The 22,294-nt window shown below is 40.3% G+C and overlaps 1 protein-coding gene across 1 annotated transcript in view; it reads left to right on the forward strand.

Annotated features, from left to right (window-relative positions):
- The window catches only part of ST8SIA6 (ST8 alpha-N-acetyl-neuraminide alpha-2,8-sialyltransferase 6), a 136,124-nt gene that overhangs the window by 102,793 nt on the left and 11,037 nt on the right, over positions 1–22,294 (forward strand). Inside the window, exons 5-6 of the mRNA XM_032244130.1 lie at positions 15,456–15,600; positions 20,445–20,557. Coding sequence (XP_032100021.1) covers positions 15,456–15,600; positions 20,445–20,557 — 258 coding nt within the window. The remainder of the gene's footprint in view (positions 1–15,455; positions 15,601–20,444; positions 20,558–22,294) is intronic.

Raw genomic sequence — 22,294 nt, forward strand, 5'->3', positions numbered from 1 at the left:
TTTTACAGATGTATACTATTCCATTGTGTATATATACCACATTTTCTTTATGCATTCAACCATTGATGGACACTTAGGCTGATTCTACATCTTGGCTATTGTGAATCAAGCTGCAATAAACATGGGAGTGTATTCTGGAAGGAGTTGTCTATACTCACTCTATCATAGTACCTTCTACTTATTCCATGATGTTCAAACTGGTCACCATGAACGATGGTGAATCCTTCTCATCTACTTCTTGTGCAATAACTGGAAGGAATATGGACTTTGGCCACATTGCTCCAACCACTTCCGCCCCTGCTGCAGCCAGTTTAAAACCAGTTATCCCTTCCTCAGGGCAGCCTTCCCTGCACAACCCGATTAAGTCGTGGCTGCTGTCCTATCTTGAAATTCACTTTCATTGCACTAACCACATGTATAAGTTTTCATTTGAGTGTGTGTGTGTGTGTGTGTGTGTGTGTGTGTGTGTGTGTTTATTTAATTTACAGACCTGCTTAATCTGAGCCATGTGTTTTATGGAGTGCATCAAGAGGAACAAAGAACCTTTCTAGTTGGTTCAGAAAATAGATCAAGGCTCACCATAGGAACTAGTAGTTGGGGCGGGTTGGAGAGTACAGTCTGATTTCTAGGCTCAGCTTTAAGTTAACTCCATGTGTCTTGTTTGTTTCATGTATTCTATTATTGACATTTCTTGTTTATTATCCCTAATCTTTCATTTTCTTTTAAATTTGGTCTTTCCTGTAAGTGAATGAGTTCATACTAGAACATCTTAAAGGCACCATTTTGCTTTTGTTGTTGTTACTGTTTTTTAGACGGGATCTCACTCTGTCACCCCTACTGGAGTGCAGTGGCACCATCACAGCTCACTGCAACCTTGACCTCCTATGATCAGGCAATCCTCCTGTCTCAGCCTCTTGAGTAGCTGGGACTATAGGAGCATGCCACCAAGCCCAGCTCATGTTTGGAGTTTTTGTACAGATGGGGTCTCCCTATGTTGCCCAGGCAACTCCTGGGCTCAAGTCATCCAGCCACCTCAGCAAAGTGTTGGAACTACAGATGTGAGCCACCACACACTGCCCAGAGAATGCTTAATGGAGGGCTTTCATAGGCTTGCAGTCCACTGGAGTCATCTGAGAACTTGCCTGAGCTGGATGTCCAAGATGACGCACTCACACATCAGCCTTGTGTGTAAGCACACATTGACTGCTTACTAGGAATTCAGCTAGGGCTGCCATTTAAGGATCTTGAAAGGAGCCTCCATATGTGACCTGAGCTTCTTGCAGCATGGAGGCTGGATTCCTTGAGGAATTGTCTAGAGAATGAATGTTCTAAGAGATCCAGGCAGAAACCACAACACTTCTTATGACACAGCATTGGAAATCCCAGAATGTCAATTCTTCTGCAGCATTCTACTGGTTCAAGTACTTACTAAGGCCAGCCCAGATTCAAGGGGAGGAATTTTAGGTTTCATTTCTGGACATGTGCATGTAGGGAGAGAAAGAGTTGATGGTGGCTATCTTTGGAGACTATCTGCAACACTGGGTCATTCCCTATCCTCCTAACTGATTAGTGGGGTCTTTCTGCAGCTCTACTAATTGGACCTCAATGAAGCCAGGGTGCACATCCTAAAATGCATATACCATGTGTCACGTCCATAACTAAGACCCTTCAATACTTTGCTTTTTCCCATAGAAAAAAGCCATATTGTTGACTTTGTGATGCCTATGAGACTCTTGATATAGTTCTGCAGTATCCTCAACCTAGTACTCCATCTCTCAAGCCACACAGGATTTCTTTCAGACTTTTGCACATTCTATGCTTTCTCTCTCTCTCTCTCTCTCTCTCTCTCTCCAGGCTTTTCACATTCCCTTTCCTGCTTCTCAAACAGTCTTTGCCCCTCCATCTCCTTCTCCTGCCTTAGCTGGCTACTTTTGTGTATCTTTAAGTTTTCAGCTTAAGCTTTGCATCTTCTGGGAAGCTACGTCCCCAAACTTTGGGTGGCTTAGGTACCTTCCAACATGCTCTGACCCCACAACTGGCCCAGCTCCTTGGGCTTGCATGATTGTGGAATTGTACTCAACCAAGCTTGCTGGTATTTTGCTTTGTTATGCAACCAGCAAAATATAAACCCAAGATTAAGGATTCAAGAGAGTGGATATCTCACTCAGAGCAGCACCTGAACGGCTCCAGGAACCGTGGGCTCTGCCATGGGCTCCCCCATGGGCTCCCCCGTTTACACTTGCAGGCATCTCAGTCTCAAAAGTCCACTCTTGTAACAAAAGGAAGTGGGCTTTCATGCTGCAGTCTCACCCCTCCCAGCTCTTTCTCTTAAGCCTTAGAGGTATACAGTAGGCCCGGCCTGGCCCACCTCTTCCCTCTTCCTCCCCCTGTTGCAGTGTAGACTGAAGGCACCAAGTTCTGATTGTTGACTGTTTTCTCTCTCTTACCAGCTAAAAGTTCTCCATGAGAAGCTCTCTGTCTTTCTTTTCTGTTATATTCCCAGTAGTGAGAATGGTAGTGAGTGCTTCATTTCTTTATCCATTCACGTCTATATGAATTACATTTGTTCTTCTGAGTATTTCCATCCTATCTTTTCTGCAGGAGTTTCTACCCAGCCTCAAGCCAATCTGTTGCCTGGGCAGGGATTTTCAGCCTTAGCCTTGACTCCCTGCACTCCAGTTTCCAACCTGCAGCCCCTTAACCTGTATTTGGCTGGGTCTTCCCTGGCCCTTGAGAGGGAGGGATTTGGACCCTGTTTCCCTCTTTTATTATGCATATAGCTGTGAACATTCAGCATAGCTTAAGAATATTTAATCACAATTTCCAAAATTTCCCAGGATACAGGTATTTTCCCATGAAGGACAGATGATATGGCTTTGTAACCGGGTCGTGGTGCAGGGGCTCAGCTCCCTCTCTGTGCTCGCCAAGATGTAACCGGGTGTCCCAGGTTCTTGGGCTCACTTGGCCAGGAATGGGGAAAGGGCCCTGGCGGCCGGTGAGCTTACTGTTCAAATATACATTGTACCCAAAGAGTTTAGCAGAGAGCAATTTATTAGGCAGAGAGAGCAGGAGAGCTCCCACGCTTCTGTGGGAGGGGAGTCCGAAGGGGATATCCACACAGGTAAGGAGCAGTGGAGTTTGAACCCTGAAGTTATTCCCGCCTCATTCATGTTCCTGTCCAATGAGAGGAGGTCTTTCAAACTTCCTCTGGTGTTATTGATCTGTAATTCCGATGCTGGATTGATTGCATGGGCCCACAACAGAGCCCCTCCTCCGAGGGTTTTTGGTGGGCTTTCTGAACCAAAGCAGCTCACCTGGAATTTCTATCTAGCCCGTGTACAGGAAAGTTAGATAAAGAACTTTACATTCCCGGATAGGGGCGTGGATGGAGGTATGGTGAGGGGAAATTCCTGCCTTTGAAACACAGGCAATTTTCCTTAACACAGTCCTTCAGTTTGGCTGTGTCTTCACCCAAATCTCATCTTGAATTGTAGCTCCCATAATGCCCACGTTTTGTGGGAGGGACTCAGTGGGAGATAATTAAATCATTGAGGTGCTACTGTGAAGCCATTAAACCTCCTCCCTGTCTTGGATATGTCTTTATTAGCAGCGTGAAAACTTACTAATACAACAGAGGCTATTCATGTCTTGTGACAGTCACTATGTGGGCTTTCTTCTTGATTTTCCCCCCTCTGTGCATCTTTGCCATGGTTTATTTGTGCATACATTAGACAACAATTAGAGGAATATAGGGAAGTATTCAGAGCACACAGCTATTAAGACTAGACTGCCTGTGTTCAAGTCTCAGTCATGTCATCAGCTAGCTGTGTGACCTCAGGCAAGTAACTTCACCTCTGTGACCCAGCTTCTACATCTGAAAAATGGGGACAACAACAGTGATGATAATAGTGCTTCTCTCATAAGGCTCTTATAAGGATTAAATAATATATAAAGTGTTTGGAAGAGTGCTTCAGACAGTAAAAGCCATGCATGCCTTTATTGTTATTGTTTATGCATCTATAGACATAAGCCTCAAACACACGTTTCCCTTTTTATGCTCCTATCTGAGTCTCTATCTTGTCTCTCTCTTTCTGGCCCCTTTCTGTTGAATATTCTGTCTGGGTAAACCTGCTCCTCTGTGACCATGTGTTTGCATTTCTATCTATTTCATGTCTATTTCATCTGTGTGTCCTTGGTTTCCTGTGGGTGACTGTCTTTTGCCTTCTGTCTTCATCTCTTCCGTTTTTCTCAGGGCTTCCTTTCTGTGTTTTATTTCATGTGTCCACCACTTTTCTTTCCTCCTCCGTTTCATGCAATGTTTATCGGTTTCTTCTTCTTTTTTCCCCTTGGTTTCTGCACAGTCTTAGTTTACTCTTTCTGTTTAACCTCTCCACCTCTCTTCTGCAGATACCAATAGCATCAGAGCTGAAATTTAGAAACTATTTTCTGAGCTCATTAAATAGTTTTCGATTCCCTTTTCAAACATTTATGAGCTTATGAATACAATATTTTCTATGGCTCTCTAGGAGGGAATCAAATTGTTCTTTGCTTGCACAACCATCTATTGATTTTCTTTCCTGTGGTTCCTGACCCTTTGTAGAGAAAAGATTCCCTCTATCTTGCTGACCTTTCTTTCTGAACCATAGTTAACAACCATTGTTCACCTTTGTTACCTTGTTCAGTGGCTTCTTCCATCTTCTGCTTCTCACCTACATTGTGGTGTCCCAGGAGCAAGGTGAGGACAGGCTGGGGGTCTGGGTCATTCCTTGGCATATCGTCAGAGCCTAGCACAGTGCAAGATGCCTGGGATGCCATTGATGAATATTTGTGAAATGAATGAATTCCCCTGGCAGTACTGAGGTTTAGGGGAAGACCAAGAAGAACATCTCATATCAAACCATTATAGTAATGCCCTGCTGCCTTTATCATTTTTATCTTTTTAAAAATTTTTTTTGAGAGGGAGTCTCTGTTGCCCAGGCTGGAGTGCGGTGGCACGATTTCAGCTTACTGCAGCCTCTGTCTCCCGGGTTCAAGCAATCCTCCCACCTCAGCCTCCTGAGTAGCTAGGACTACAGGCACCTGCTACCATGCCCGGCTAATTTTCGTATTTTTAGTAGAAATGGGGATTTGCCATGTTGGCCAGGCTGGTCTTGAACTTCTGACCTCAAGTGATTTAACCACCTTGGCCTCCCAAAGTGCTGGGATTGTAGGCATGAGCCACTGTGCCTGAGCTGTTCTTTCCACCTTGAGATATAAATATATCTCAAGTCTCCTTCCTCCTCTTTTCAATTCTAAAATTGTTCCATGTAGGTTCTTTTAATCTTTAATTAGGTGACTCTAGCAAAAGCCTTGCAGTCATGTCTCAGGTGGCTTTCCTCCCTCTGATTTCCTTCCACTGCCATCCATCCTATATGACCCAAAGAATTGTCCTCAAACACAGGCTTATTCATTCAGTAAGGAAATATGTATCAAGCGCCTCCTGTGTGCTGGGTGCTGTGTTAACAGCTCCATCACAAAAACTCCCCTAACTCCCAGGTTGGCTAAGCGCCTTTCCTCTGTGCTGGTCTCATAGCCTCATGTTATAGTGAAATGATACTGAAATACCAGTGATGCTTTGTGTCTGTCTCTCTTAATACACTTAAACTCCCAGAGGGTAAGACCCATCCATGTTTTATTCATATTTGTATTTAATACTTTGCAAATTGTAACAGCACAACCTTGGGCCATGGACATCCCTGCTGACTGGTCAGTGAATGTGTGCTGAATTGCTCTGTGTATCGGTCTTTGTCTCAGTCAGCTTGGGCTGCCATAACCAAAAGCCGTAGACTGGGTGGCTTTAACAACCAACATTTATTTCTGACAGTTCTGGAGGCTGTGAAGTAGAAGAGCAGGGTGCCAGCATGGTTCTGATAAGTTCTGGTGAGGGCCCTCTTGTGGATTGCAGACAGCCAACTTCTTTTTTTTTTTTTTTTTTTTTTTTTTGAGACGGAGTTTCACTCTTGTTACCCAGGCTGGAGTGCAATGGCGCGATCTCGGCTCACCGCAACCTCCGCCTCCTGGGTTCAGGCAATTCTCCTGCCTCAGCCTCCCGACTAGCTGGGATTACAGGCACACACCACCATGCCCAGCTAATGTTTTGTATTTTTAGTAGAGACGGGGTTTCACCATGTTGACCAGGATGGCCTCGATCTCTTGACCTCGTGATCCACCCGCCTTGGCCTCCCAAAGTGCTGGGATTACAGGCTTGAGCCACCGCGCCCGGCCAGACAGCCAACTTCTTACTCTAACCTCACATTCATCAGCGCTCCACCCTCATGACCCTCTCTATTCCTAATCGCCTCTCAAAGACCTCACCTCCTCATACCATCACACTGGGGCTTTGGGTTTCAACATACTAATTTTGGGGAGACACAAGCATTCAGTCCATATCAGTCCTAGTTTTTTATTTTGAAGCTACAGAAGTTAAATCTAATTATTCCCTCACCTTATAATCTTTAAAATATTCAAAGAGAGCTATTGAATACTCCGAATCTGCTCTTCTCCAGCCGGGCTGTTATTAGTTTTTCAACTGCCATGGATTTCAATCTGTTCCCTCCAGACCAGCCCTGGTTTGTCAAATGCCTTTAAAAGTCAAACTTCCACAACAGACCCAAGCACACCAGGCATGGTTTTGAACAGTATAGAACAGCATGTATCTCTCTCCTCTTCGTAGCCACAGTTGCTTTAAATATGCAGTTTCAGATCACACTTGTGTTTTGGAAAGTGAATGCATACTCCTGGGTTCTAGCAAGTCAAGTGAAAGCCTGTAAATCTTCTTCTCACCTTCAATGGCCTCTGACCAAAGATGACTTGTTCTCAACCTCCAATACCAAATGATTCTTTCTCTCTCACCTTCTCCGGGCCTCGCCTCCCATAGCTGCCCAATACAACCCAACAGGCAAACACACAGACTCCTGCAAAGTCTAGAACAGTCCCTGGGACATGAAGATTGTCTGTGGAGGCTGGGCAGTTAGGGTACAGAGGATGGATCTTCTACACTATGTGACAGCAATGGAAAGGCCCTTTTGTTTTGTTTTTTTTTGTTTTTGAGATGGAGTCCCATTCTGTCACTGAGGCTGGAGACCAGTCTCACAATCTCGGTTTACTGCAACCTCCACCTTCCGGGTTCAAGCAATTCTCTGCCTCAGCCTCTAGAGTACCTAGAATTATAGGCACCCACCACCATGCCTAGCTAACTTTTGTATTTTTAGTAGAGACGGGGTTTCACCATCTTGGCCAGGCTGGTCTTGAGCTGACCTCATGATCCACCTGCCTCAGCCTCCTAAAGTGCTGGGATTTCAGGCATGAGCCACCACACCCGGCTGGAAAGGCCCTTTGAGCCCAGAAAGCTCTTTTATTTTTTGTTAAATAAGTTCTTTCAAGTATGAACTTGAGAATTCTAGAAAAATATTTTGGGTTGTAAGATATGGTGGCTCAGATAAGAACATTTTAATTTCCCCCATTGTATACCATGGTTATTTGCGGGGCATGCCCTGGCAGTGGGCTTTGGAGTAAGAGTTTGAATTCTAGGTGTGAATCTTGGCTTTGCCACTTACTGCCTTACAAGTCATCTTTCTAAACCTTTTTTTTTTCTTCCCTACTGGATCACAAACACAATAAAAGCAGAGACAGTGTGTAATTTATTGACCAATGTGTAGCCAGCACCTCTCATAGAGCTCAATATTTAATAGATGCTAAATAAATATGAATGAATGAATGAATATGTCCTATATGACCTTCTTAACTTTATGATCCTAAGTTATCCTCATTTATAAAATGAGACTGTTAATTGCTTCTATTTTGTAGGGTTATTGCAAGGCTTAAGTGAAATAATCTACATAAAATATTTAGCATGCAGTGGCAATGTACCAAATGTTGGTTATTGTTATTATTGGTCAGTCCATGAATTACATGTCAAATGGGGCAAGAAGAGAGGCAAAAGAGGGGCATCAACAGGAGAGAGGCAAGTAGTGGGTTGTTGGCCTACATGTGTTATGTTTTCGTGAAGAAAAAGAAATATTGCCATTTTAGAAATGGTTTAGATGGTAAATAAACCCTTTGACTTTCTGCTGGTGCTTACATTTTAAAACTCTTTTTCCTAGGACCTTCATTAGAATCATAGAGAATGAATTCTGGAAAGGTAGCGCTTTATCAGTACCTGGAAAAGGCCTGCAGCCTCTACCTTACATCTCCAACCTCCCCACATCTCATTAGGGAGTCTCAGAGTGTAATAAACAGAAGAGGTACCTGGGGGCCATGGGCTTGGCCCTTTAGGTCATTAGTATTCCAGGTGCCCTAGCTTTCTGTGATCTGTCAGGCTTAAGTACTGGTTAACGCTTCATGGAAATCCAGGAAGCACTGCATTTAGAACTGAAGAATTTTGACCTGAGGCTTGAAACAAAAACAAACAAACAAACAACAAACAAAAGAAACAGAAAAAGAAAATAACACCTACAGTGAAGAAACAAAAAGAAATTTTTATAATTTTAGTAAAGATCCCTTTCTCAAAAGGGATTTGTAATGCTAAGATGATTTGACCTGTGATGCAAAGATGATTTTGTATATCTTCAATTCCATCTTTATAGATCCAGGTGAAAGGCGTTAAGTCAGATTCTCCCAGAACCAACCTACTCCTTGAAAGTTAAGCATTTTTCAAAGCATATGAACTCTCCTGAATTCTAGAATGCAGTGCAGTACAGAAAGTCCCAATTCTTTCCTGGGGATATGGAAGGCAATGCATTCTCTTTTGAACCTGGGTTGCATGCAGGAAATTGCTGAAGGTGAAATGCAGCAAGAGTTAGATTCTCATCAAGACAGGGTCTTCTTTTCAGTTTATTTTAGGGCACATTGTTCGGGTCACCTGATAATCCTCGTCCCATAGGGCAGCTTATACACCTTCCATGTAAAAGGAGAGCCTCAAATGTCTCAGTTATATAGGCTTTGAAGCAGTTATATGTAAATCGTGTGATAGCCTTTGAATGGACTCTAGGCAGGTTTTCAGCAAGATCTTACCAGCATTACTTTGGGAACAAGTACGTATGCTATGGTGGTACCATTTTGGAAAGTATCCTTGGGGAAGAGGCTGAGATAATGGCATTTCCCCCAATTAAAACATACTCTAGTGTAAAATGCAGAGAAGTGAAATGTCAAAAGACAAAGTTTGAGTTGTTTACAACCTGCATGCTTTGGTCGTTTAATTCACCCTCTCTCAACGCCAGTTTTCTCATCTTTAAGCCTCCTTGCTTGCTATGGAAATAGGGTGGGGGTAATGGCAAAAGTGTACAGTGTTTTGACATCTGTGATTGTTAAGGCTTGGGCCTGTTAATCTGGTGGGGATATTTACTGCTGTGGAAGGTGAAACCTTGCATTATAGACAACTGAAGTGTCATGGAAATGGCAGGATTTCTGATGAATACCCACAGTGTCTTCCATTTTTTAATGTATCCTTTCCCTTTTACCAACAAGGGAGCAATGGTCATACCCATTATTGTGAACATGTCTAGTTGGCTTTAGAGTCACCCAAGATAAGAACTGACTCTGATTTCAGGGGTAATGGGAAATAGAGTAATAGAGATAAAAATTCCATTTGTTTTATTTGTTGTAAGCAGCTCAGCTTTATACCAAATCTATGTCTTACTATCTGCCACACGGATGAGCTGGAGAGTGACAAAGAGCATACACTTATCACTCCACCACTGCACATAAAAGCTGGAAAAGTCCCCTTAGCCTGTGACTAAAGGGAGGTTTCAGAAATGACATCTTAGATTATAATTCTGATATTTTTCCTGGGAGATTATAACAAGTGCTTTGGGGGTTGGATGTTGATTTTTGATAGTGAGATCTTCAAAAGTTGCAAGAGGGATGGCTAAAACAACTCTGGTACATATCTGTAACATGGAATACTACTCCAGCAATTAAGAACAAACTGCTGCTAATCATGGCGGAAGGCAAAGAGGAAGCAAGCATATCTTACATGGCCAGAGCAGGAGGAAGACAGAGGAGAGGGAGGCACTACACACCTTTAAACAACCAGATCTCGTGAGAACTCAATCACTATTATGAGAATGGCAAGGAGGAATCCACCCCTGTGATCCAATTACCTCTCACCAGGCCCCTTCTTCAACACAGGATTACAACTCGACATGAGGTTTGGATGGGGACAGAGACCCAAACCATCTCACATGGCAACATATATGAATCTCAGAAAACATTTAGGCTGAGTGAAAAAAGCCTTACCTAAAAGGATATATGTAGGCCAGGCATGACAGCTCACACCTGTAATCCCAGCACTTTGAGAGGCCAAGGCAGATGGATCATCTAAGGTCAGGAGTTCAAAACCAGCCTGGCCAACATGGTGAAACCCTGTCTCTACTTAAAATACAAAAATTAGTGGGGTGTGTTGGCGGGTGCCTGTAATTTCAGCTATTCAGGAGTCTGAGACAGGAGAATCGCTTGAACCTGGGAGATGGAGGTTGCGGTGAGCTGAGATCATACCACTGCACTCCAGCCTAGGTGACAGAGTGAGACTCCGTCTCAATTAAAAAAAAAAAAAAAAAGCATACATATGATATAATTAATTATGTTCATATACTAGAACAGGCAAAAGTAATCTATGGTGAAAAATCATCACAAAAGTGTCCTCTGGGGCTTGGTAGAGGGTCTGGAGATAGGAAGTGTTTAAGGTGACGTGTACTCAGATCTACAGTTTACTTTGCATTGCAACAACTATAACAATGAAATTGGATTAGTGGATAATACACAATAAGGCAAATATAGTGAAAAATTAATTGTGAAATCTACTGCTGGTTATTCAAGTGCTTATTGTTCAGTTATTTTAACTTTCCTATAGGTTTGGAAATTTTATACGATATTTAAAATACATAATTTCAGAAAAAGGCCTAGTACAGTGACTCAGGCCTATAATCCCAGCTCTTCTGGAGGCTAAAGTGGGCAAATCACTTGAGGTCAGGAGCTTGAGACGAACCTGGCCAACATGCTGAAACCACATTTCTACTAAAAATACAAAGCATAAGCCAGGCATGGTGGTGCATGGCTGTAGTCCCAGCTACTTGAGAGACTGAGGTAGGAGAACAGCTTGAACCACCACTGCACTCCAGCCTGGGCGACACAGGGAGACTATCTCAAAAAAAAAAAAAAAAAAAAAAAGAAGTCAGCAAAAACTCAATATTTTGAAAAAGCCTAAGGGGAGACCTGATTTAATGTTTTTGCTGATGCAATATTCTTGTAGGCCCTGAATATCCTTCGAGAAATTACTTGCCAAAGATAAATGAGAATTTATTGTGTTGTCTTTTCTCAAAATGCTAGATAAAAGAGCCATTAAAAATTATATACACCTAAGAATTTCTGAATTTGCAATATGTCACTCAAGTTTTTATCAAGTTAAATGTATAATTAAAAACTACTTAGTATCATGTTTTTCACTACATACCATTTCATTTTCATTTTCTTTCTTTTGTAAATCTCCGTGAACTATCTTTTCTAAACGGTAGGTTGTAAAATACAAAAAGAAATTAAGTGGGTGACAGAATCCAGTTAAGAAGGATATACTATTTTAATGAATATTTTAACTTAATTGAGTTAACTGGTAAGAAGTATTGTTGAAAGCGTTAAGTTTGAGGTGAAAATATCACTTTTACTTTTCATGCCTTGAGAATTATTGGAATTCAGAAGAGTAAGTTTAAAATGACCTTGACAAATTAGAGCATTCTATTTTTTCAAAAGGGCAAAATTCAGTAAAAACATATATGTAAGTTGACTTTTCAGGACCAAACCAATAACAGAAGTGTGGCCCAAAGGCAGACTATTTCTAATGACTCACTATCATCAACATTTCTTGGTAAATATTCACTGTCTCTTGTCTTATGATTCGATCCAGCTTGGATACAGATTTTTAAGTAATATGGAGAAATACGTAGAGATTTAAAGAGAAACAAGATGACTGAAATAATGAAAAACTGGTCCTATGAGGAAAACCTGAGAGAAGAGAAATTTCCATAAACCCTTCAAGATTGAAAAAGGCTAAAGCTTTGCTTGATTTCCATTTTCAAGTACATGAAGTATTTTTATAAGGAGAATCTATGAAAACCTAACAAGGAAAATAGATTTACATTAAGACGTAGTTTCATTGTGCAAATGCAGAAATCGCTTTGACTTTGTTTAATTAAATCCTGGAATAATTATCAAGAGACTTTAAAGAATCTACATCATTGGAGAATTAAAGACATGAAGTATGAATTCTAAGTGGTTCTACATCTACACCTGCCACAGGGTGACCCTTGAAAGCACTTCCTAGGTCTGCATTCTAATAATAATGTTTCACTCCATGTTAATCATTTTGAAATATAGCTTGGTAATTATTTATGCTTCTCTGGGCTTTCTATACGGAATGGCAACTTTAAATTCACCTCACTTAAAAATTCATTTTATTAGATAATTCTCTTTTCCACTGGGGTTGTCTCATAATAAATGATTATATATTTTATTAGTGACTGTCATACTGTTACTTAGTTTCTGTATTTTGTAATTATTATAAAATCATTATAATGTATCCTCTCATTTTTTGTCTTTAATATTATAACAGTATCATCAGAAGAAAGTTTGTATTTTTAAAAATGTTATCTTCATGAGCATTCTCCATTGGTGAGAAGGTCCTTAGCTGAGTATAAGTATGTTTAACTGCTTTGCCATTTATCTTGCCAAGTCACCAAGCTCCGATCCAGGACCAGCTAGAAGTCTAGTGAGATTTTAAAAAACTATCAGGTGCAGTGGCTCACGCCTGTAATCTCAACACTTTGGGAGGCTGAGGGTGCAGAGCACATGAGGCCAGGAGTTCAAGACCAGCCTGCCCAACATGGTGGCACCCCTGTCTTTACCAAAAATACAAAAATTAGCCAGGCATGGTAACAGTTGCCTGTAGTCCTAGCTACTCAGGAGGCTGAGGCAGGAGAATTGCTTGAACCCGGGAAGCAGAGTTTGCAGTCAGCTGAGATTGTACACTGCACTCCAGCCTTGGGGACAGAGTAAGATTCTGTCACCAAAAAAAAAAAAAAAAAAAAAAAGACTTTTTGTTGCAGTTGCTTTTAACGTTTTTGTCATGAAGTCTTTGCCCATACCTATGTCCTGAATAGTATTGACTAGATTTTCTCCTAGGGTTTTTATGGTTTTGATTTTACATTTAAGTCTTTAATCCACCTTGAGTTAATTTTTGTATAAGGTATAAGGAAGGGGTCCAGTTTCAGTTTGCATACAGCTAGCCAGTTTTCCAAGCACCATTTATTAAAGAGGGTATCCTTTTCCCATTGCTTATTTTTGTCAGGTTTGTTGAAGATCAGATGGTTGTACATGTGTGGTGTTATTTCTGAGGTCTCTGTTCTGTTCCATTAATCTATATGTATGTTTTGCTACCAGTACCATGCTGTTTTGATTACTTTAGCCTTGAAGTACAGTTTGAAGTCAGGCAGCATGATGCCTCCAGCTTTGTTCTTTTTGCTTAGGATTATCTTGGCTATATGGACTCTTTTTTGGTTCCATTTCCATATGAAATTTAAAGTAGTTTTTTCTAATTCTGTGAAGATTGTCAATGGCAGTTTGATGGGAATAGCACTGAATCTATAAATTATTTGGGGCAGTATGGCCGTTTTTACAATATTGATTCTTTCCATGAGGATAGAATGTTTTTCTATTTGTTTGGGTCCCCTCTTATTTCCTTGAGCAGTGGTTAGTAGTTCTCTTTAAAGAAGTCCACCACATTCCTTGTAAGCTGTATTTCTAGGTATTTTATTTCCTTTGTGGCAATTGTAAATGGGAGTTCATTCATTATTTGGCTCTCTGATTGTCTATTGTTGGTGTATAGAAATGCTTGTAATTTTTACCCACTGATTTTAAACTAGAGGGCTTCTGCATAGCAAAAGAAACCAGCACAGAGCAAACGGGCAACCTGCATGATGGGATTTTTGCAATCTACCCATCTGACAAAGGTTTGATATCCAGAATCTACAAGGAGCTTAAACAAATTTACAAGAAAAAAAAGAAACAACACCATCAAAAAGTGGACAAAGGATACGAACAGATACTTCTCAAAAGAAGGCATTTATGCAGACAACAAACATAATTTAAAAGCTCATTATCACTGATTGTTAGAGAAATGCAAATCAAAACCACAGTGAAATACAATCTCACACCAGTCAGAATGGTAATTGTTAAAAAATCAAGAAATAGCACATTGGGAGGCTGAGGTGGGCAGATCACTTGAGGTCAGGAGTTCTAGACCAGCCTGGCCAACATGGTGAAACCCTGTCTCTACTAAAAAAAAAATTAGTGGGGTGTGGGTGGTACACACTTGTAATCCCAGCTACTGAGGAGGCTGAGGCAGGAGGATTGTCTGAACCCAGGAGGCAGAGGTTGCAGTGACCTGAGATCATGATACTGCACTCCAGCGTGGGAGACAGAGAGAGACTCTTTCTCAAAAAATAAAAAAAAATTAAAAATCAAGAAACAGATGCTGGTGAGGCTGTAAAGAAATAGGAGTGCTTTTACACTATTGGTGGGAATGTAAATTAGTTCAGCCATTGTGGAAGACAGTGTGGGTAATACCTCAAGGATCTAGAGCCAGAAATATCATTTGACCCAGCAATCCCATTACTGGGTATATATGTAAAGAAATATAAATCATTCTACTATAAAGACACATGTACACATGTTTACTACAGCACTATTTACAATATGAAAGACATAGAACCAGCCCACATGCCTATCAATGATAGATTGGATAAAGAAAATGTGGTACATATACACCATGGAATACTACACGGCCATAAAAAGAATGAGATCACGTCCTTTGCAGGGACATGGATGAAGCTGGAAGCCATCATCCTCAGCAAACTAACACAGAAACAGAAAACCAAACACCACATGTTCTCACTCAAGTGGGAGTTGAACAATGAGAACACATGGACACAGGGAGGGGAACATCACACACTGGGGCCTGTTAGGGGGTGGAGGCAAGGGGAAGGAGAGCATTCGGATAAACATCTAAGGCATGCAGGGCTTAAAACTTAGATGATGGGTTAATAGGTCCAGCAAACAACCATGGCATATGTAAACCCATGTAACAAACCTGCATGATCTGCACATGTACCCCAGAACTTAGAGTAAAATAAGAAAAATTTTAAAAAGAAGTTAAAATAAGATTAAAGCAAAAGACAGAAAGAAAGTCAGTCTCAATCCTCAAGGGATATAGAGCCTGGAGGAAAAAAAAGAAAGTCATCTTTGTGAATAATTATCTTCTTTTTGAAAGTCAGTATGGCAAAATCCTCCTTTGCATCCTCCATTGTGGTCTCTATTTTTGGTTTCTTAATCTTATACCATTGCTTCCTTTTTATTCTTATCCTTTGCAGAGCAAAACTTGCTTCCTGCTGTGATGCTGTTCAGAACTTTGTTGTATCTCAGAATAACACTCCAGTTGGGACTAACATGAGTTACGAGGTGGAAAGCAAAAAAGAAATCCCAATTAAAGAGAACATTTTTCATATGTTTCCAGTGGTGAGTAAAGATTTGTGGTGTGTTATTTGTGTTACCATTCCAGGTGAATTTTCTCTTACTTTAAGCTATAACTTAAAATTATGATGGAATTAATTAACATACCACACTGTTATGCCGTATAAAATTTGGATAGTGGGCCATTTTTTAAACAGAACCTTTTGAATGCAGTGTGGCTCTGTGGGGAAGGAATATTTATATCTTAAATGATAAGCTCTTCTAGTTCTGAGTCTTCCAGACTCTTCTTCAAATGAGATGAGACACTTGGGCTTTCTGCTGAGTAGTTACTGAGGCTTGTGAAGATGGCCATTTTTCTCCTCAAATAAGATTCTTCCAATTGTCAGTTATGGTGACTAAATCAATTTCTTCACAAGGAACAGTGCGTTTATGTGGCTCATCTTTGGGAGGTAAACATGTAAGAATTTATAGTCAATAAACATGCCCACCATAAGATAGAGATTTTTTTTCTTCTGTGTCTAGTGATGTATCCCAAACCCCTAGGACATTTCCCAGTACATGTATGCACTCATTACCTATTTGTAAAGTTAGAAAAATGAGTAATGATATGATCTAAAACTGCTTGACACAGTGAGGAGAAACTCGACTTGGGGAAATTTTGGCTCTGAAGAACATAAACATCTCATTGCTTATAAACATACATTCTCCAGCATCTTTCTATGATTTGATTAAAAAGCAATTAGGCCACGTCAAGATGGTCAAAATGGGATCACTCTCTATATGCAGTGTACCAGCTGTGGGATATGAGACTCATATAGTTTTCTTTTGTTGGAGCCTTGACTTCTTTCAGCTAATTTTTTGTTGCTTATGTAAGTTGTTCCAGTTTTTTTTATATATTAGGATTCAGAGGAAGAATAACTTGCTGAGCACGAGTGAGAAATAAATAGAAAATGATAGAGGAAAAATACTGTAAATTTTCTGGAAGGAAAAGGGGACAAAAATTATAACTCAAAGCAGTCTCATGATGCACTGAAATGAGCAGTGATTGAAAAGATGATAAGGCAAGAGTATTGTTGGGGTCACCACCTGCGGGGGTCTGTCCTGCAGACCCTGACTCAATGACGGATGAATAAAGTACACTCACCCACAGATATTATGCTTGGACAGTTTGACTGAGTGTGTACCGGTGGCTTACAGGCACCCTGGAGAGTGCTGTAAACAGTTGTGACCACTGGGCCCCTCCAGCCAGTGAGACTTGCATTTATTCAGTAAAGTTTAATTGACAAAGGCTTGAGTCAACACCACTGGAGTGAAAAGATTAAAAGAAAGAGTCCATGCCCAAAGCAAACACCATTAGTGGGTAATATCCCTGGTAAACCTACCCCACTAACCTCCCCAGAGGGTTATCTGGCTCAAAGGCTAGTGTTAAGACCACATGAGTAAACAAGTTACTTAGGTAAACTACTCACATTCCTTTGTATTTGCACCCTCATCTCTCAGGCTCCTGCGAAGAGACTGACTGCCTTCAGCCAAGAACTGTAGAAAAGACCCTTAGGCTTTCCAAAAGGGTTTGAGACTATATTCTATAACTTTCTCTAATATTTTTCCCTTCATATTTTTGCCACCACCCTGAGTGAATCCCCACAGTTTATCTTTCCTATCAGGGAAAGCCTTGGAAAGTTTGACAGTGAGCAACTCTTTCACTCATTCATCCATGCAGGTTTTGCCAGTGTTTGCCTTGTTTTTGACTGACCAGAACAGAGGAGCAGCAACTACTTTACCTCTCATTTGGCGCTTTGAAAGGATTAACTTAATGAAGACTTGACAAATATGTATGCAACTGGTAATTGCCTCCGCTTTCCAAATGTACACTGATTTTTTTTTTAACTGAGGAGAGGAAATTTTGCAGTCAGTACGGCACCAGTTGCAGAGCCAGGTCCGTTTTTTGTGTGTGTTTCTCTAGCCTTCTCCTTCCATGGACGGGGCTCGTGGTGGGGAGCTCCTCTTTCCCACCTTGCTTCACTCTGCCCTTCTGCATGCAACTCCCTGGCACGAACTGCTGAGCACACAGGAAGACTGCATTAAATGTTTCCCGGAAATGATGTGGAGCCACTTCCTCTACAAACTTTGCTAAGTTACTTGCAAAGAAAAAAAAAGTCGATTTTCAACCCGAGTGAGCAATGAGCAGGCTGTGGAGCGTGCAAATTTGCATTTTCTTAGGAGGTTTATTTAAGGAAACATTGCGGTTTGTAATTTATTTAAATTCTTACTGAACATGAGATACTAAAGCATATAGATGTTTTCCTCTCAGTTGACCAAGAAACCGGAGAAAAACATTCATTATTGTGAGTGCATAATGTGAGATATGTTTCTTTCAGTAATCTTTTCTATTTTATGCCATAAAGAGCCTATTTGCATTTTTGCATCCTACCCTATCTATACAATTCAGAATTTATATTGGCACCATTTAGTGGATACTGGCTGAAGACATCTTGACCTAGAAGTTGAGTGACATGAAATAGCCTGATGTAACTGAGAACTGTTCTTTTTAGAGCCAGTCACTCTGCTAGGCATTGCAGATATAACAAGAAATAGGACACGTTATTCAGTTATTTTAATCCACAGAATTGTGAGAAACTATAATGTGCAGTGGTTTAAGGCATGTGCTCTGGAGCAAACTGGGTTCCTATTCCAGTCCTGCCACTCTCTAGCTGTTACTTGGACTCATGCCTGCCTTTTCCCATCTGTAAAATACTCAAAAGTTTGCTGTGTAGGTTAAATGTGCTAATAAATTACGTACTTCAAATAGTGCCTCTTGCATAAAAAGTTCAATAGGACTTTTACATTTCAAAGACAAAACTACAAAGAGAGATGTACTGAAACCGAGTTTCTATGCTAGTTGGGCAGCTCTCAGAGCCCGCATCAGGGCAGACAGCAGCCATGGTGGTTCTGGGGCATCTTCTGTCACTCTCGGCTGCTCAGAACCACATCAGCCTGGGCTAATGCCAGTGGGGCTAGTAAAGTGCCTTTGGCAAGGGTGATGTGCCTTGCTTTTGTAAACTTTGGCAACTTCAGTGGTGTCAGTGTCCCTATCCTGGAAAATTTTTAGTTACCAATAGTTAAATACCAGCTCACAAAATTCCTGAATATGTACTAGTGGCCCCTTCAACGGTTACAGGCCAGGGCCAGGTTCATTCTGCACATGTGCAGTAAATTAATGACCATGATACCAGTTTTGCAAAAGAAATAAGATTTACCCTCAAAGCCACCTGGTGAGAAGGTGGGAGAGCTTGTCGAAAGCTCATGAGATGAGTATTGAAAGCTATACACATTGCACTGTGCAAGATCAGAAGGGAAAAATGAGGGGAAATTAAAACTAATAACCATCCTCTCTGCTCTTGAGGACTTACACCTTAATCCTAGAGACAAAATCAGTGGATCAGGACCTCATCACAGAGAAGCATGAGCGGGGACCCTGGCTGTGGGCCCAAGGTCACATCATTACTTCACGGAAAGTGACCAGGAAAGTGGAAGTGCACCACTGAATTGAAAAGTTAGATTTCAGGCCGTGGAGAACTTGGGGAAAATAGGAAACCTTCTGGGGTAAGCAGGTCGGGTCCTAAAAGGAATAAAAAAGATTGAGGTCTTGGAAATTAATTTGAAATATGTCAGTACAGTTGGTAGGCCTCCCTGAAGCACGCTGTCTGGTCATTCGCAGAGACGGCAGACATAAATCTAATGCCATTACTGAGCCTGAAGGTCTAACTATTTAAGAAGCATAGGAAATTTTTGCTAAATCACCTATTAATTTTATGCCTTAGAATAGATTTAATGCTGCTTCCTAATTTCTTTATTTTCTCTTTCTTGCTGAAAATGTCCTTGTTTATCAAGAAGGCGGAATGTGGGATTTTGCCATTCTAATTTTTTTCCTTAATTATGCCATGTAAAATACATGATAACTGCATTTTGTATTATTACATTATGTTGTATATGATGTCTGTTTCTCTCAAGAGAAATGAAACTTAGGTTCATATAATGATTTTTTATTTTATTTTACATATATATACACACACTATACACATTAGACACACACACACACATACACACACACACACACACACACACATTTTTTTGAGATGAAGTCTCCCTCTGTCACTCAGGCTGTAGTGCAATGGTGCGATCTCAGCTCACTGCAATCTCTGCCTCCCAGGTTCAAGTGATTCTCCTGCCTTAGCCTCCCCAGCAGCTGGAAATACAGTCACCTGCCACCATGCCTAGCTAATTTTTGTATTTTTAGTGGAGAAGGGGTTTTACCATATTGGCCAGGCTGGTCTTTAACTCCTGACCTTGTGATCCGCCCACTTTGGCCTCCCAAAGTGCTGGGATTACAGATGTGAGCCACTGCACTGGGCTGCTGTTTTATATTAAGTCATAATAAATTGATTAGCAAACTGTGCTGCTGCTTTTCCTTGTTTTTTTTTTTTTTTTTTTGATGGAGTCTCCCAGTGTCACCCAGGCTGGAGTGCAACGGTGTGATCTCGGCTCACTGCAACCTCTGCCTCTTGGGTTCAAGAGATTCTCCTGCCTCAGCCCCCCAAGTAGCTGGGATTACAGGTGCCTGCCACCATCCCTGGCTAACTTTTGTATTTTTAGTAGAGACAGTGTTTCACTATGTTGGCCAGGCCGGTCTCAAACTCCTGACCTCAGGTGATCCACTCTCCTCAGGCTTCCAATGTGCTGAGATTATAGGCGTGAGCCACTGCACCTGGTCCCTTGTTCTTATTCTTCTCCTTAGCATGTATAAAAAGTTAAGTTGCTAGAATTACGCTGATGTCTATGGTTCTAAAATGAATGGTATTTCATGGTAGTTTTTCACTTTCTCCTACCAGTCCCAGCCTTTTGTGGACTACCCTTATAATCAGTGTGCGGTGGTCGGAAATGGGGGAATTCTGAATAAGTCTCTTTGTGGAGCTGAAATAGATAAATCCGACTTCGTTTTTAGGTAAGACCTGTCAAATTGGTTTCTTTGAAACAAAAGATCAGTTGGGTATTTCAGAGGGATAGTGTAACCACATCCTTTGTGTATTTTGACCTTTGAGCTCTGTTACAAAAGTCTACTAATTATCCAGGAAGGTTTTCCTGAAGTGTTATATGGTTCATGAGTTCCTGAGAATGTCAATATCTGAAGAATGAAAATGTGCTATGGTGATATATGTTTAGGAAACGCTGGGTGAAAAGAGTGGTGGTGAAAGAGGGTTTTGGATTGCAGGACTTTTCAGAGCGTTTAGTCCTGCTACTTTGGGAGGACTCTGGAGGGTGACATAACCCAGGCTTACCTGACCTTGAAGATCTTTTTTCATTTGTTTGTTTTTGTTTTTGTTTAACAGAATATTTCAAGGATGTTTTGTTCTCAGACAATACTCGGGTAAATGCTGATCAAGACATTTTATAGTCATGCAAACTATATCAATATTTCTTTTTCTGGCTTGCAATTTAAAAAACAAATTTGTACAGTTTCTAAGTTCTGGTCTTATAAAATATTTTCTATCTCCATATCACCCAGCATGCAAAAATAGAAACAAAATGGGTTTTATGCATGCCTTGTATTAATAAGCCACACCAAAGCATCTCTACTTTCTCAGTCTGATGAAAAGGCAATTCATCTATCTGAGGATGGATTTCAATTGAAATGCGCCTTTTTAAAGAGTAAGTGGAAGTCTGGTTCTTCCTGTTTTAGAAGCACTAATTTCATACATCAGAAGGGACCCTTTGATCTTTCTTAATTTAATGCTGCCCTTAAGCAATTGAAAAAGAAACAGGTTTTCTAACAAACAGCTTAGAAACCCTTTTTTCTAATTTTAATCTCATTTTAAAATTTTGTGTTGAAGGTGATGATGAAGCAACAATAGACCTGACAGTGCAACAATTATTGAATGTCTTCTTTGTGATTAGTATTAAATGGTCAATATCTGAATGGTTTAGCCATTTTGTTCAAGTACTCAGTGTGAAAAAGCCATAAGGAAGATAATTCTTTCAGTAGACTTTTTATAGCCTTAAAATTCTGAAAACATCTGTGATGAGGGTCAGGCTTAAACATTCATTGTACTTTATAGCAAGAATAGGCAATAGAAGAAGTTTTGGTTTAAAACCCAGAAAAAAAAAAAAACTCAGCAGATATTTAATTTATAATTCTAAAACAACTGTCTGCATATGTAGATTACACATTTGCTGATGACGGGTGTTTTCCTGATTATAGAATTTCCTGTAAAGCTGGCCATTCAAACTGAAAGGCAAAATGAGGGCTAGATGTGTTTGGTGTCATTAAAATCTATTTCATTTTTTAAGCCTGTATTTACTTTGGTGCTGCATGATGATAGTTTATAAAATGAACTTTTATTTTTCATTTCAAAAGATTTGGAGCTATGAATTAAGTGTATGAGGAATGAAAATAGGTAATGACTATATATATATTGTTGGTATATGTGACTATACCAGTACATATTATATATATTGCAGTAGTAGTAATATATATAATCACATATATATACTGTAGTATACTGTAATACATCAAATCCAGGAGCATTCATATATGATATCATATATACATACATATTATACATATGTATAAAAAACATATACTGTATTATATACAATATGTGTACTATATATCATATACTATATACTATATATATTTATAGATAATATTTATAATATATAATTATATATAATATATATTTAT

This window comes from Sapajus apella, unplaced genomic scaffold (assembly GCF_009761245.1).
Source record: "Sapajus apella isolate SASKATOON/1434 unplaced genomic scaffold, GSC_monkey_1.0 scaffold53, whole genome shotgun sequence".
NCBI classification, from domain to species: domain Eukaryota; kingdom Metazoa; phylum Chordata; class Mammalia; order Primates; family Cebidae; genus Sapajus; species Sapajus apella.